The sequence below is a fragment of the Triturus cristatus genome, chromosome 4_1, assembly GCF_964204655.1.
Source record: "Triturus cristatus chromosome 4_1, aTriCri1.1, whole genome shotgun sequence".
Classification (NCBI taxonomy): Eukaryota; Metazoa; Chordata; class Amphibia; order Caudata; family Salamandridae; genus Triturus; species Triturus cristatus.
Genome location: NC_140585.1, coordinates 230,929,308 through 230,943,745, shown reverse-complemented (window position 1 = coordinate 230,943,745; position 14,438 = coordinate 230,929,308). Strand labels below are relative to the sequence as shown.

General features: G+C 43.1%; 1 protein-coding gene across 1 annotated transcript in view; it reads right to left on the bottom strand.

Annotated features, from left to right (window-relative positions):
- Positions 1 to 14,438, bottom strand: part of LOC146854163 (aldo-keto reductase family 1 member C15-like) — a 323,371-nt gene that overhangs the window by 171,393 nt on the left and 137,540 nt on the right. The window contains exons 5-6 of the mRNA XM_085651941.1: positions 8,777 to 8,854; positions 2,372 to 2,494 (exon numbers count right to left, since the gene is read on the bottom strand). Of these exons, the coding sequence (XP_085508067.1) occupies positions 2,372 to 2,494; positions 8,777 to 8,854 (201 nt within the window). The remainder of the gene's footprint in view (positions 1 to 2,371; positions 2,495 to 8,776; positions 8,855 to 14,438) is intronic.

Here is a 14,438-nt window from a genome sequence, read left to right as displayed (position 1 = left end):
AGGGTTGGTATATCATTTCAGGCTCCAATATCTCTTTTTTAACCTGGGCCTTGCTCTGTGCTTGGGTTTTTACACACACCCATACAGGAATTCCCAAAATGGCTGCATGGGGCCTAAGCTCGACCTCAGCCCAAGCTGAGGACTCCAGATCATTCCCTAGCAGACATTCAACCAAAATTGCAGAAGAGACCACTGCCTGTTTCGGGTCAGTAACCCCATCCCATTCTAAGGACACCATCGCCATGGGATGGACCTTAGTGAAATTATAAGCATTGGTGACTGGATAAGTCTGTCAAGTCAGTTACTGTACTGTAGATACCAGTTTCTCAGTCACCATGGTGACACTTGCACCTGTGTCTTGCAGAGCTTCGGTCCTAATCCCATTAATCAAGGGCTGCTGTTTTGTATTTTCCATGTTACTAGGCCAAAAAGCTATGGTTGCTAGGTCCAACCCGCCTTCGTAGACTAGTGCAGCTTCTGAACGCACTCTGATTTGCTCAGGGTACACTAGGGTTCCCACCTGGAGACTTGCTGTTCCAGTACTAATTGAAGCAGTACTAAGGGGATTCTTTTTGGGATGGGCAGTGTCTCCAGCTCGGTGCCCAGTCTGTTTACAGTTGTGACACCATGCCTTTTTGGGTTCCCTATTCTTACCTTGATACCCAGTGTTTGGTTCTGAAGGGTTTTGGGGCCCACCATCCTTAGCAGGTTGTTGGGGTCCTTCAGAAGCCATTTTACCTTTATCCATAATATGTTCATCCTCTTTCCCCTGGGGAGGATTAGTAACCTCTTTTGTTTGGTCACCCTTACCAGAGGTAGTTTTGGTCACCCTTCTCTTGATTCATTGGTCTGCCTTCTTTCCCAATTCTTGAGGAGAAGTTGGATCTAGGTCAACAAATATTGGTGCAACTTTTCTGAGACAGTTAATTAACAGATGTCCGTTTACAATTAAAATACACAGCCCATCATAGTTGTGCACCTGGCTTCCTTATAACCAACCACCTAGTGTCTTGACTGAAAAATCTACAAAATCAACCCTGGATTGACTTGAGGTTTTTTGAGTCCCCCTGAACTTAATCCCATATTCTTCAGTGGTGAGTCCAAACCTTCATGTGGTCTGCTTCATTCAGTGTCAGGAGTCTATCCCTGCACTTACCAGAGATCCGTTTCCAAAGAAGAGAGCCCCAACACTTCTGGTTAAACTGCCTCATGTTACAAGCTCTCTCGAAGGCTGTAAACCATTTTGGGATATCATCACCGTCTGTATATTTTGGGACAATCCCTTTTGGGATTTTAGGGTCAAAGGTTTCCACTCTGTTCCTAGGTATTATGTTGCTGCCACCATTCATGGGAGCTAAACCCATGTCCGCCCTTTCACTTTCTATGGCAGTATCCTGTCCTCTAGTCTAGGTCATCCTCCTCACTCGTTCCACCCTGGTTCTAAGGGTTGGTGGCGTCATACACTACACAAACAAACACTACAACACTACCCTAAACACTAAAACACTATAACACTGCACTAAACCCTAAACCACTGCACTACACAAACACTACAACACTACCCCTAGCACGACCCCCTACACTACCCAAACTACACTACCCTAAACCCTAAAATGCTACGACACTTCAACACTACCCTAAACCACTACCCACACTACTCCCCCCTACACTACCCTAAACCCTAAAACACTACAACACTACCCTAAACCACTACTCACACTACTCCCACCCCAAGCACAATCACCCTTACCTCTCTTTCATTGTGGTTCCTCTCCAGCGTCGCCGTCTCTGCTCCTGGTTCCTGCTTCACGTCGTGGGGCGGTGCATGTCGTTGTGAGGAAATGGAAGAGCCTCTGTTTCCTCACAACGAGGTGGATCGGCACTACATCGCATGCGTTGTAATAGCGCATGCGATGTAAAAACATGCATAGTAATGGCTATGCGTTGTTACATCGCATGCGTTGTTACGCTTGTGATGTAATGGCATTGCGGGGAAACAACCATGTTGTAATGGCTGTTTCCCGTCTTGGGTGGCATGATAAAAAGGATATATCAAGACAGTTGTTGTGAGGGGAGGATGGTGACACTTGCAAGTGACTAAATCAATGAAGGTGATCTCAAACAAGGAACCATGGAACCACGCTCATAGAGATCATCCGGGGATTAGACAGAAACACACATCAGAGATAATGTGTTCAATCAACAGATACATAGAAAAGTAACACACGGTAAATCCTGTGGATTGAATGAAGAACCATAATGCATGTAACAAGCACATAAAGATCTGAAGAAAGACACTTACGTAGGACATCCAAGAGTATACAATCGAATCCCCTTTTAAGCACCAGTTGGTGAAAATTAAGTGTGTTACCTGGTTGCAGACTGGTTGGTGTTTGATTCCAGGTTTGTTAAGGATCAATTCCAGTTGTCTGCGGTTGAAATTGGACACTCCAATGGACTTCACGAGGCCTGCATCTTTGCAAGCTTCCATGGCCTGCAGAGGCAAAAGGCATGAGCTGTATTAGCAGGACCTGGCTCACCCCAAAGCCACCACACAACAAAACATCGCTGATATCAAAATGCTGCCAAAAATCAATAAATCAAGTGTTGCTGTCACTTTCTTTTTCTACTTAGCTGCTCGTCCATATATACATAGTACTGCTCAGATTACATACCTAAATTCAAATCTGTGGGAGTCTATGTCATTTCCTGGGGTCCATCTTCTACTGACTGAGCAGTATCATCCTCATACCTCTTTATTGTGAAACAATGTTTACAGTAGAATTGTGGCTGGAATGTATAGATACTCATACAGAAACCATACCGGGAAAATAAGCACTCTTGCATGCATGAGAAAGACGAGAAACAAATGACTACGTAATTTTCCAATGAATGGCACGGTGCAGTTACACCGCCAGACTTGCAAAAGTATATTTGAACCTTTATTCACAACACCCAGCAACATTCTTACATCTATTTCATGTTCCTCTGACAGGATGTGACCTCAGTGTAATACTGTCTCAACTCGGTTCAGCTTATGGATACACCCACACCACCTCCACTACCACCTCTGCCAAATACCACCTTCTCTGTTTCCCCAAGGTTCATCTACATGCCATGTCACATTTCACTCTGTTTATATCATGCCCCGCGTTCGTCTTTACCACACTGGAGTACATTCCAGTGTTTAGCACATTAGTCTCTCACACTGTTTCTTCATACCCATGGAAAAAGCCAATAGCATTACCACCAGCCTATTAACCCCCATACATCCTCCACCACCACCTTAATACACTAGGTTGGCTCTTGGTACACAAAAACAGACCTGAATGATTGGCTCACCATAGTATTAAAATATATTCAACGCCTCAGTTCTTTCTGTCACTCACACTTAGTCCAAGCCCTCTTCCTCCTCACCCCAACTGACCTTCATATTTCACACTGCTTCACTGACCACACTCTCCAAGGCTTCCCTATGTAAACAGCAGGTTTTATCTTTACCCCAGCTGGAATATTTTACTCCATTATCTTGAGGGCATGGGCGTACCACCTCTTCTTCGAAGCTGCTTTTAAAAACCACCTTCCCCTGTCAAGAGTACCAATGGTGATGCAGTCAAGCATGGTCAGCCACAATGTCACCCATGATGCAAGGGTCCACCAGCACTGACATACTTAGACTGCCCTGCTGTGTATATCATCAGTTGAACCTGCTTGTTCCCTGCATTACCAATATCATTGTAGAGCACACAGCTGGCATTTCAGCAAAGGCCCCTGATTGCTGCCAGGTAAATGATCATTTCAATAACACATGGAAGACCAGCTCTGGCCGCATCAGCTTGAGGTGAACACTCCCTTGTGTGGTGATTGCTCCTATTCAGCAGGATGTAGTAGGTCTTTTCAGGAGTGCTTTAACTGCTGCTAGCATTTCATCCGGTCAGTACCACACCAAAAGGCTCTGCCCCATCCAAAGACTTGTCAGCCTAATCCACTTCAGGAGGAGCTTTACCAGTGCAGGTATTGACATTATCACGCACCGCAATTACCGGGAAGAAATGGGTAACTTTAGCTGTGATGGCCACTAGCGTTCTTCCTTCCCCTGCACTGTTAAGCCATCACTATCTTAACTTATCCTATCTTGACTTATAAAGCGCATAGCTACACTAAGGCTTTCAAGTGTGTGAGAGTCAAAGTGAGCACCTATGGAACTACAAAATGCCTAAAATTACGGCGGAAAAAGTTTTGAGACTCTTTCTGAATCTGACCTCGTCCAACTCCCTCCTCAGACTGATTGGCTTTGAGTTCCAGAGTTTGGGGGAAAGATAGCAAATGAACCTCCGCCCCATTTGGCCTTACAAATCCGCTGAACTCTCAAAAGACTAGTCTAAGAGGATCTTAACATCCTACTCAGAGCATAGCAGGTCATAGGGCTCTGACCATTTGAGGGCCTTTGCCATTTACAGCCATGTGTGTGAGACAGATGGAATGTTTGGTATTTTATAGATGATTCTGGCCGCGGCGTTTTGCAGCATCTGGAGTCTTTTTTGGATTGTTCATGTTCTTCCATCTGTATAAGAACCTATGTACCTCATCAGCTGTATCCTGTGCACTGTTGTGGGACCAATGCTCGTACATGTAATAAACCCTAGGAAGAAACCAATATATGGTGGATGAAGCAGTTGGATGCTCTGTTATACTACCCCATGGCCAACGAGGCAGTGTCTGGGTGCTTTCAATTAATGAATGAATGAAGGCCTCAAATATAGCGCACAATATCAGATAACAATGATCGGCTTCAACTGGACAGAAGAAAGGTCACAGCGTACAACTGCTTATTGTAGTGGTTGTGATGGTAATGCGATTTACTTCCAACCCCCACCCTAAATCTTCATGAGTGAAATACTGTACACATTGATAAACAGGCCATGGGCATTGTACAGCTCTGAGAATTGAATTATCCTAACTGTGTTCACTCCACAGATGAAGTGAGCACACACAGTTTGAACTGGGCTTAATAATAATTGCATACCCTGGGTTGTAGGTTCCATAGGGAAAGTTCCATAGCTGGGTTAAATTGACTGTGATTTGCCGTGTGCTCTTTGAGCTGCATTGCTTTCTGGGGGTCAGTACCTTTTGGCTGGACTGCACCAGTTACAATCTGTAGGCAGAAGTTGTTGTGTTGTTCAGCTGTGTTTGGGTTGTTTCTGGAAGTCATTTGTGGCTGTGGCACAGGGCTCTGAAGGACATGTGGGAAGTGGTGAGGAAACCGTGCCAAACAGCAAGGTTTGAGGGATGGAGCCTCACGGCTAAGTTCCAACGGTTTGTCTGCTTTAAGCATTATTAATCACTTGAAGGCATAATATATACTACTTATGCAATTGGTAACAAAGTCAAAGCCATGTTCACACGTTGTACTGAAGACATTGCAGCCAAAGGCCCTTTTCTGCATCCAGGTGAGCATAGCCCAGATGGTAACTCTAAAGAAATGCCTTCTCATTGTATGGCACAACAGCCTTGTGCTACCAGTAGTGGGTTGTTCATCAACCTTTTACTTAAACCGTAACGTTTCTCCAAGAAAAAAACTTACAATCGTACCTTCTCAGGAATGGCCCCCAGGATATGGAATGCCTTACCCCCAGAAACGAGACTCAATCCATCTACGGCTTTTTTTTTAAAAGAAGTGAAATCGATTCTCATGTCCAAATTCACCTGAACTTATAGTTATGTGCCAATCTCTGTATTCTGTATACTGTATTCACATAATTTTTTGTATTTATATGTACATGTCTTTCTTTTTCCTATGTTTGCTATGTAAAGCGCTCTGATACCCGCAAGGGTCTTGTTTGCGCTATACAAAACCTTCAAAATAAAAATTGAGAAAGCCATTCTGGATGGAAATGCCGTTCATCTGTGAGCCTCGGTGGCCATTCTGAGCCCTACCATTTTAGAATAGAATGGATGTTCTACTATAATGGCAGAGAAATCACAGAGGAGTTAAAAACTGGATTTTAGGGATTAGGGTGGGTATGGGTTTTTGAGTGGAAAGAGTAATTTTAGCATTTAGGGTGGGTAAGGGTTTTGGGATTGAAAGGGTATTTTTAGGGTTTAGAGTGGGTATGAGTTTTTGGTTGGCAAGAGGTATTTTAGGGTTTATGGTGGGTATGGGTATTTGGGTGGCAAAGGTAATGTTAGGGCTTAGAATGGATATGGGTTTTAGGGTGGCAAGGGTAATGTTAGGGTTTAGGGTGGGTATGGGTTTCTGAGTGGCAAGGGAATTTTAAGAGTTTAGGATTGGTGTGGGTTTTTGGGTGGCAAAAGTATTTTAAGAGTTTAGGGCCGGTATGGGTTTTTTTGGTGGTAAGGGTAATCTTAGGCTTTATGTATGTTCTTCAAGGTAAATGACAGCCAACTCAGTTATATCCACCAAAGGTGATCTTGTGAGGAAGGCTCACAAATTGTGATTTGCTTATGAGCCGCAGAATTTCACTCGTGAGCCTATAAAAATGGACTCTCGTTAAGATTTCAGGAATCAAGGGCCCAATTACGATTGCGGAAGGCCCGTCACTGCCAGCCATGAGGTGGCGGTCCTTCCGCAATCGGAACCGCGATATTCCCTCTGCCACATTACTAGGGAATCACTCACGGTCCGTGGCAGTTGCAAAGACCATCCGTCACGAGACTGCCAAAAGCAATCTCACAGATTGCTTGGCGGATGGACCACATAGCCTAAATTGGTGGCTGTGAGGGTGAACTTGGGGGGTACCCATGGTACCTCCCTACATTTCTCAGCACTATGCGGCAGGCACCGTGTGGTTCCTGCCACGTAGTGCTGTGAAATGCACAACATTGAATTTTAACATCCCAGTTGGTGCTGCTGTCAGCAGCACCCACCACATTGTTAAAATGCAGGATCCCACGGCCACGGTGGGGGTTGGATCCTGATCTGGTGTGCGGGACCGCCGCATGCATGACGAACGGTCCCTGTTTACACCAGCCGTCCGCCATCCTAATGAGCCCCTAAGTCACTTTGGGAGGATATCGGATCTGTTCTGTCACGAATCAGTAATAAGCCTTCTTGGATGAGTCAAACAGATCTGGACACATCAATCCAAATCTGCATTTGCATCATTGACATTGATGCCTCTTATGCACAAGCTGCTCACCTGTGATCGCTTTTAATTTTAGTCATTTTCAATTACTGACTTCAGTTGTTTAGCCATGACCCAGGCATGATACAACAGTTGGAATATTTAAGTCATTTGTTGACCTTCTGTAAAGAATAACTCAGGTCAGAGATGGATTTGTAAAGGTTTTGTTAAGAGGAAGGCAGCCAGTTTTTAATTCATGCAACACGGGTTTGCATTGGTCACAGAGTGAACTTAGGGGCATATTTACAATTGAATAGCGAAGCGTGGTATTAAGCAAAAATCGCCAACGCCACACTCTTCTGAAAACGCTGGGATGTGCCGTATTTACAATGGTACGGCACATCCCTGCATTTTCGCTGGCGCTAAACTCAGCTGCCTAGCACCAACACAAGCACCATTTCACCATAGTGCAAGTGTACCCATGTTGAGAAAATGATTGTTTATGTGCAGGAAGGTGTCCCTTCCTGAACATAAACAAACACTATAGGGGATTTGTAACTCCTTTGTGTGGTGCATTGTGCAGCACACATAAAAGTTGCAAATTGTCATTTTTTAAATAATTGCGTATGTGCAGGAAGAGACGCCTTCCTGCACATAAACAATAATTCATGGCAATTTGCTGTTTCTATGTGTGCTGCACAATGCAGCACACATAGAAACAGCAAAAACAAGGAGAAATTAAACATTTGTCCTCGTTTTGCCATGTTAAAACCAGGTTTTCCCTGGTCTTAGTTTTAGCGCTGACTGATATTTACCCCACCCTTGTAAAAAGGGGGCAGCGTCAAAATCAATGGCTGTTGCGGCAGAACACCCACCCATTGCCCGCCCCTTTCATGCTAAGTGTTGCGTGAAAGAGGGCATTATTTACAAGGGGGCATTATTCCACGTTAAGCTGCTTAACGCCGCCTTGTAAACAAGACGAAGGCATTATCGCCACAGAAACGTCACAAAAAGTGACATTCCTGTGGTGATAAGCCCTGGTAAATATGCTCCTCTGTGTGCTCTTGTGAACCCTCAGCTCTGGACACTTTTTCTTCTTCACAGTTTTCTGCACATGATGTCTTTGGTGTAGGGGGATCTATAGGACTTGGATTTTAGAAGGTCATGGCTCTGATGACATCGCCACCCTGTAGTTATTTGACTGCCAAGTACACAGATTGTATATCAAGTTCTCTGATAGTCTCAAAAGTTTTTAGGGCGGCAAACCACAGCAGCAGTCATAGGATAAGAGTGAGTCATGCAGAAGAAAGACAGGGAGCAGGCGTTGTTGTGCTGTACAGGAGAAGAACCCAGATTTCATGGATAGGTAATTTAGAGGAGACTGTCTTGATGTCAGGTCTCTTTTCAGGCAATTCCCCAGTGGCCATCTATTTTAGCAATGGGCGTTCAAATAGAATGGGAGTTTTATCTGCTGGATCTGTATTTTTCTAAACAACCCTTTGATAAGAAAGGGGCGATGGGGGGGTCAAGCGGGTCTGTGGTGTTTGGATGATGATGTGATTCATATCTTTTCTATAGAACTATTGCGCCTTATGAGTCACGATAGTCATCAATTTTGTTATGAAGATCTGTGCAGCAACATGCAGTCCTTCAGACATGCCCTTCTGCCCACATCAAACATTATTCCATACCGCCCATGTTTCACGCAGGTCAAATTGTTGGTAAATCCATTTTCCCTTGTCATCCTTTGGAAATGGTTCTTCTCCAACCTGAAAGAGAAGAAAAATGTATATTGAATTGAACCACTTATTCACACAGGAGTTCAAATGTGAATTTGTTCAGATGTGAGTTTAATATCAAGGATAGTGTACAGTAGAAATTGTTTGTGAAAGGTCTAGATACCATCCCAGCTGCCCATGCTTGATCTCAACTCTCCCTGTACTACTGACATGTGTAGGACTCTGAATAACTGTTAAAAATGGAGGTTTCTAGTCTACAAATGGACACCATACCAGCTTAGAAAAAGAAACAATCTTTAACTAAACCAAACAAGACCAAAACGACAAAAATCCAACATACATAACTCAAAATATCACGTTTTATAGGTTTCAGTAATTCTGTCCATAGAACTCTATGGATGCTGTGATTTTGCAGAAAGTACCTTTGATGCGTCGAAATTCAAGGTGAAAAACAGCAGCAAAGGAGGAAAGCGTCAGAAAACACAGTGATATTACACAATAGGGCAACCCATTCAACCCCAAGGAATTGGGTATAACGTGTCAACATAAGAATAATCCTTGAGGATTTATTTTCAAAATAATTAGTTATTTAAACAGTCACCTTAGTGAGCTTAATTTGTCCAAAAACTCAGATATGTACAATAGAATATAAACAGATCAAAAAATTTTTTTATTTTTGAATCATTTTTGTCTGTAAATCGATTTTTTCTAGAACATATATTTCATTTCATGCACAAACGTGCAAAACAAATTTGAACAAAGGCAACACAGACTACTGTCTAAATGAAGAGCTTCGGCAGTAGTTATTGACACTTTTCGTATGACCTATGTACCATCCACAGTTGGTCATATAGCACAAACCATTTGTTCAGTTACTAGTATATGTAAACATTCAATGGTTTTTCTTAGGATCAAAACAGTGTCAGAGCGTCGACGTTTCGGTCTCCTTATCCACCAATCAATTCCACGAGACCATCATCAGGACAACAGTTGCACCATGTATCTAATGTGAAAGTACATACATATAAATAACATATAACATACATTTATATTACATAAAAGACATATAAATCACAATTACTACAATTATACAAATCCAAGTTCAGATTGAAGTATTGTCGCTACAGTGAAGGAAGACAGGTAGAGAGGTGTGTGTTCCAATTCAACCACACCAAAAGTGTAAAGGTACAAAGTCCCCAAATTGAATGGCCACCAATGGAACACGTGAACCTAAATAGATAAACCATGTAACACGACCAAAAGTGCCACTAATATACCAGCAAGAGTGCAACTTAACGTGTAAAACACTGTTACGAGAAAACACTTACTTCCTTATTCCAACTTTCAGTGTCGTTCTCTTATTTTCTCATTCACAGACACACTGAATATTAAGAGACAACAATGAATACAACCAAACTAGCCTCAAAACGCCATCACCATATTCGATCAGGTGACTCGTGTGGAATTGATCGCACCATCTTGTTTAAAAATACAGGAGAAGTTGTCTTGGTGGAAAACGAAGTAAGTATCTTCGGTGGTAAATAGATTTTGTAGTCGGTTTCGATAGTTGTCGTATTTTGCCGGATGGTTTTAACAACTCGGTTGTTTTGTGAGTGCCTCTTGGCTTGTGATTTTGGTGATGGCGTTTTGAGGCTAGTTTGGTTGTATTCATTGTTGTCTCTTAATATTCAGTGTGTCTGTGAATGAGAAAATAAGAGAACGACACTGAAAGTTGGAATAAGGAAGTAAGTGTTTTCTCGTAACAGTGTTTTACACGTTAAGTTGCACTCTTGCTGGTATATTAGTGGCACTTTTGGTCGTGTTACATGGTTTATCTATTTAGGTTCACGTGTTCCATTGGTGGCCATTCAATTTGGGGACTTTGTACCTTTACACTTTTGGTGTGGTTGAATTGGAACACACACCTCTCTACCTGTCTTCCTTCACTGTAGCGACAATACTTCAATCTGAACTTGGATTTGTATAATTGTAGTAATTGTGATTTATATGTCTTTTATGTAATATAAATGTATGTTATATGTTATTTATATGTATGTACTTTCACATTAGATACATGGTGCAACTGTTGTCCTGATGATGGTCTCGTGGAATTGATTGGTGGATAAGGAGACCGAAACGTCGACGCTCTGACACTGTTTTGATCCTAAGAAAAACCATTGAATGTTTACATATACTAGTAACTGAACAAATGGTTTGTGCTATATGACCAACTGTGGATGGTACATAGGTCATACGAAAAGTGTCAATAACTACTGCCGAAGCTCTTCATTTAGACAGTAGTCTGTGTTGCCTTTGTTCAAATTTGTTTTGCACGTTTGTGCATGAAATGAAATATATGTTCTAGAAAAAATCGATTTACAGACAAAAATGATTCAAAAATAAAAAAAATTTTTGATCTGTTTATATTCTATTGTACATATCTGAGTTTTTGGACAAATTAAGCTCACTAAGAAAACACAGTGATACATCGGTTCTGGAGTCCGTGGGGAATGGATGCGTCCGTTTTGCTGCGCACAGGAGAAGTGTTGCGTTGATTCCGGACTGCAGGGAGATGCGATGCGTTGATTTTCAAAGGCGACTGCTTTCTCCGGCAATGCGTTGGAAACTCTTGTGCGATGCATAGAAATCTGGATGTAGTGGAGGTCGATGCGGCGGCTGCAAACAGTTGCTGCATTGATTCTTTCAGCCGCAGACCGGTGATGCATTGATTTTTTATCAGCCACACAGCAGGGCCTGCATCAGAGTCAGCACGGTGGTCTTGGACGTCAGAGACCCAGTGTGATGAACTCAGGCTGCAGCAGTTTTTCAGGCCGAAAATAGATGCTGCATCAATTTCATAGGCCGCATGGCAGAAGTGTGTAGAAACCTTTCTCGCATGGCAGTGCTGCATCTGAAAAACAGGCACTGGAAGGGTGATGCATCGATTTTGAAGTCTTTAGCAGCAGCAACCACCTTCAAGGGCCTAGAACTGAAAGTGGCACCACTTGGCATGTCATAACTCCCAGCAGTGGAGTTCAGGGATGCTGCAGGTGATGTCTTTGATGGCCCTCAGACTTCCAACAGGAGACAAGCATACATAAGCCCTTGGAGAACCTTGGAAAAGCAGGTTTCACAAGCAAAGTCCAGTTCTTTCACTGCCCACAAACAGAAGCAGCAACTGTAGGCAACCCAGAAAAGCAAAACACAGTAAAGGGGCAGTACTCCTTCTGACAGCTCTTCAGCTCTTCTTCTTGGAAGAGTCCTCAGTCCAGAAGTGTTCTAAAAGTCTGGGGTTATAGGTCCAATACTTATACCCTTTTTGGCCTTTGAAGTAGGCATACGTAAAAGGATAGTCCTTGTAGTGCACAGGTCCTACTCCTTTCTTGCCCTGTCTTGGCTCCAGACACAATACGGGTGGGGTGGAGACAGCCTTGTGAGAGGTCAGGCACAGCCCTATTCAGGTGTCAGTGACAACTCCTCCCACCAGTCTTGCTGAGGAAGGCCCATCAGCCTTGGGATAGGCAATCTGGATATGCAGGGCATTTCTCAGCTACCTTTGTGTGACTGTCTAGAGTGAATGCACAAACAAGCCAGCTGAGAGTCTACACCAGACGTTGATTCCACAGGCAGGCAGAGGCACATGATGGTAAAGCAAGCAAATGCCCACCTTCTAAAAGTGGCACTTTCAGACACACAATTTAAAATCTACCATCACTCAAGAATATGTTTTTAAATTCTGAGCTCAGGGAGCCCAAACTCCCTATTTCTAACTCTTCCCAATTGAAAGTTACACTTGCGAATTGTTACTAGGCAGCTCCAATGATAACCTATGGGAGAGCTAGTCCTTACAATAGTGAAAAACGGAAATGCAGTATTTCACTATCAGGACATGTAAAACACACCAGCACATGTCCTACCTTTCACATAAACTGCACCCTGCCCAAGGGGCTACCTTGGGCCTACCTTAGGAGTGCCTTATGTGTAATAAAAGAGAGGGTTAGGTACTTGTCAGGTCGACGTAGCAAGTCTGAGAGAGACTTACAGGGCTACTCCTGTGGGTGACACAACACCAACATAACACACGTGTATTTGTAAAGCGCACGTTCACCACTACGGGTATCTTGGCGCTGAATAACAGATGTTTATTGTTACCCAACTCAATGGTACTCATTTTATCGACCTCAGATGGATGAAAGGCTGAGTGGACCCGCCGGGATTTGAACCTGTGACCATGAGGTCAAACACAGGTCCCTGCAGCAGATGCATTAGTCCACTGAGTCACCAGACCCGGCTGCAGTCCCACTAGAAGCATTTGATTTACAAGCCCTGGGCACACACAGTGCACTGTACCAGAGACTTACCATTAAATCAAATATTCCAACCATGGAGAACCTACCATAATTTACACAGGTAGCACTTGCACTTTAGCACTGATAAGCAGTGGTAACGTGCCCAGAGGGGACAAACCAGCAAAAACGAAGTAAGAGAAACAGAGGAGGAAGGCAAAACGTTTAGGGATAACCCTGCAAAAATGGCCAGGTCCACCAATGATGTAGGCTACTTAGAGGTCTTAGCAACACTATTCATCCTGTGTTTTTTTCAATCTCTCTGACACTCTCTCCTGATCTGTGCCTCTTTTTCACTAGCTCTATCCCCCTCTGCTGTTAACTCTGTCTCTAACTCTCCATCTTTTATCTCTTTTTTAACAGATTGTAGCTTTCAATGACATCATCTATAAAGAATTCAATTGGAATACAGAAGGACGGTAGCCATGATACATATGGATATGAAGTTCAAGTGGATTTGCCATTGATGCCCTGTATTAGATGCACGGTAGCCATGATACACATGAATATGTAGTGTTCAGGTGGATTTCTCATTGATACCCTGCCCAGAAGGACTACAGGAGCAGGGTACTCGCAAAATGTACTGATATGCAATGACTAGGTGGATTTGTCATTGATGCCCTGTACAGATGCGTGGTAGTAAATGATACATATCGTTATGCAGTGATCAGGTGGATTTGCCAATAATCCTCAGTCCACATGCAGTCTTTGTTTCGACCTCTCTGCCGCTCTCTCCTAATCTGTGCCACTTTTTCACTCCCTTTATCCCTCTTTGCTGTTAACGCTCTGTCTTTAACTCTCTCTTTTCTATTTTTTAACAGATTAGGGCTTTCAAAAATATCAACTATGAAGAATGCAATTGGAATACAGAAGCACGGTAGCCGTGATACCTATGGATATGCAATGATCTGGTGGATTTGTCATTGATACCCTGTACAAAAGCACTACAGAAGCACAGTAGTCGTAATACTAAGGGATATGCAGTGATCAGGTGAATTTGCCATTAGTCCACATGGATACATTAATTTCACATGACAAATCTGAACATCTGCGGAGTCTGGTAGAGACACCTAATAGTTTACTATGAGTTTAATTTTACTAATAGTAATTTTATGACTGCAGAGATTTTTCACCCATGACAGAGACTCCGTACATAAAAATGTAGGCTTGTCTATCTTCTTATAAGTGGAGATCTCTGCCCAACTGTTGAGGTGGTATGTTGATGATATATTCACAGGAACAGGGGTAGCAGCATGCAGGAATATATA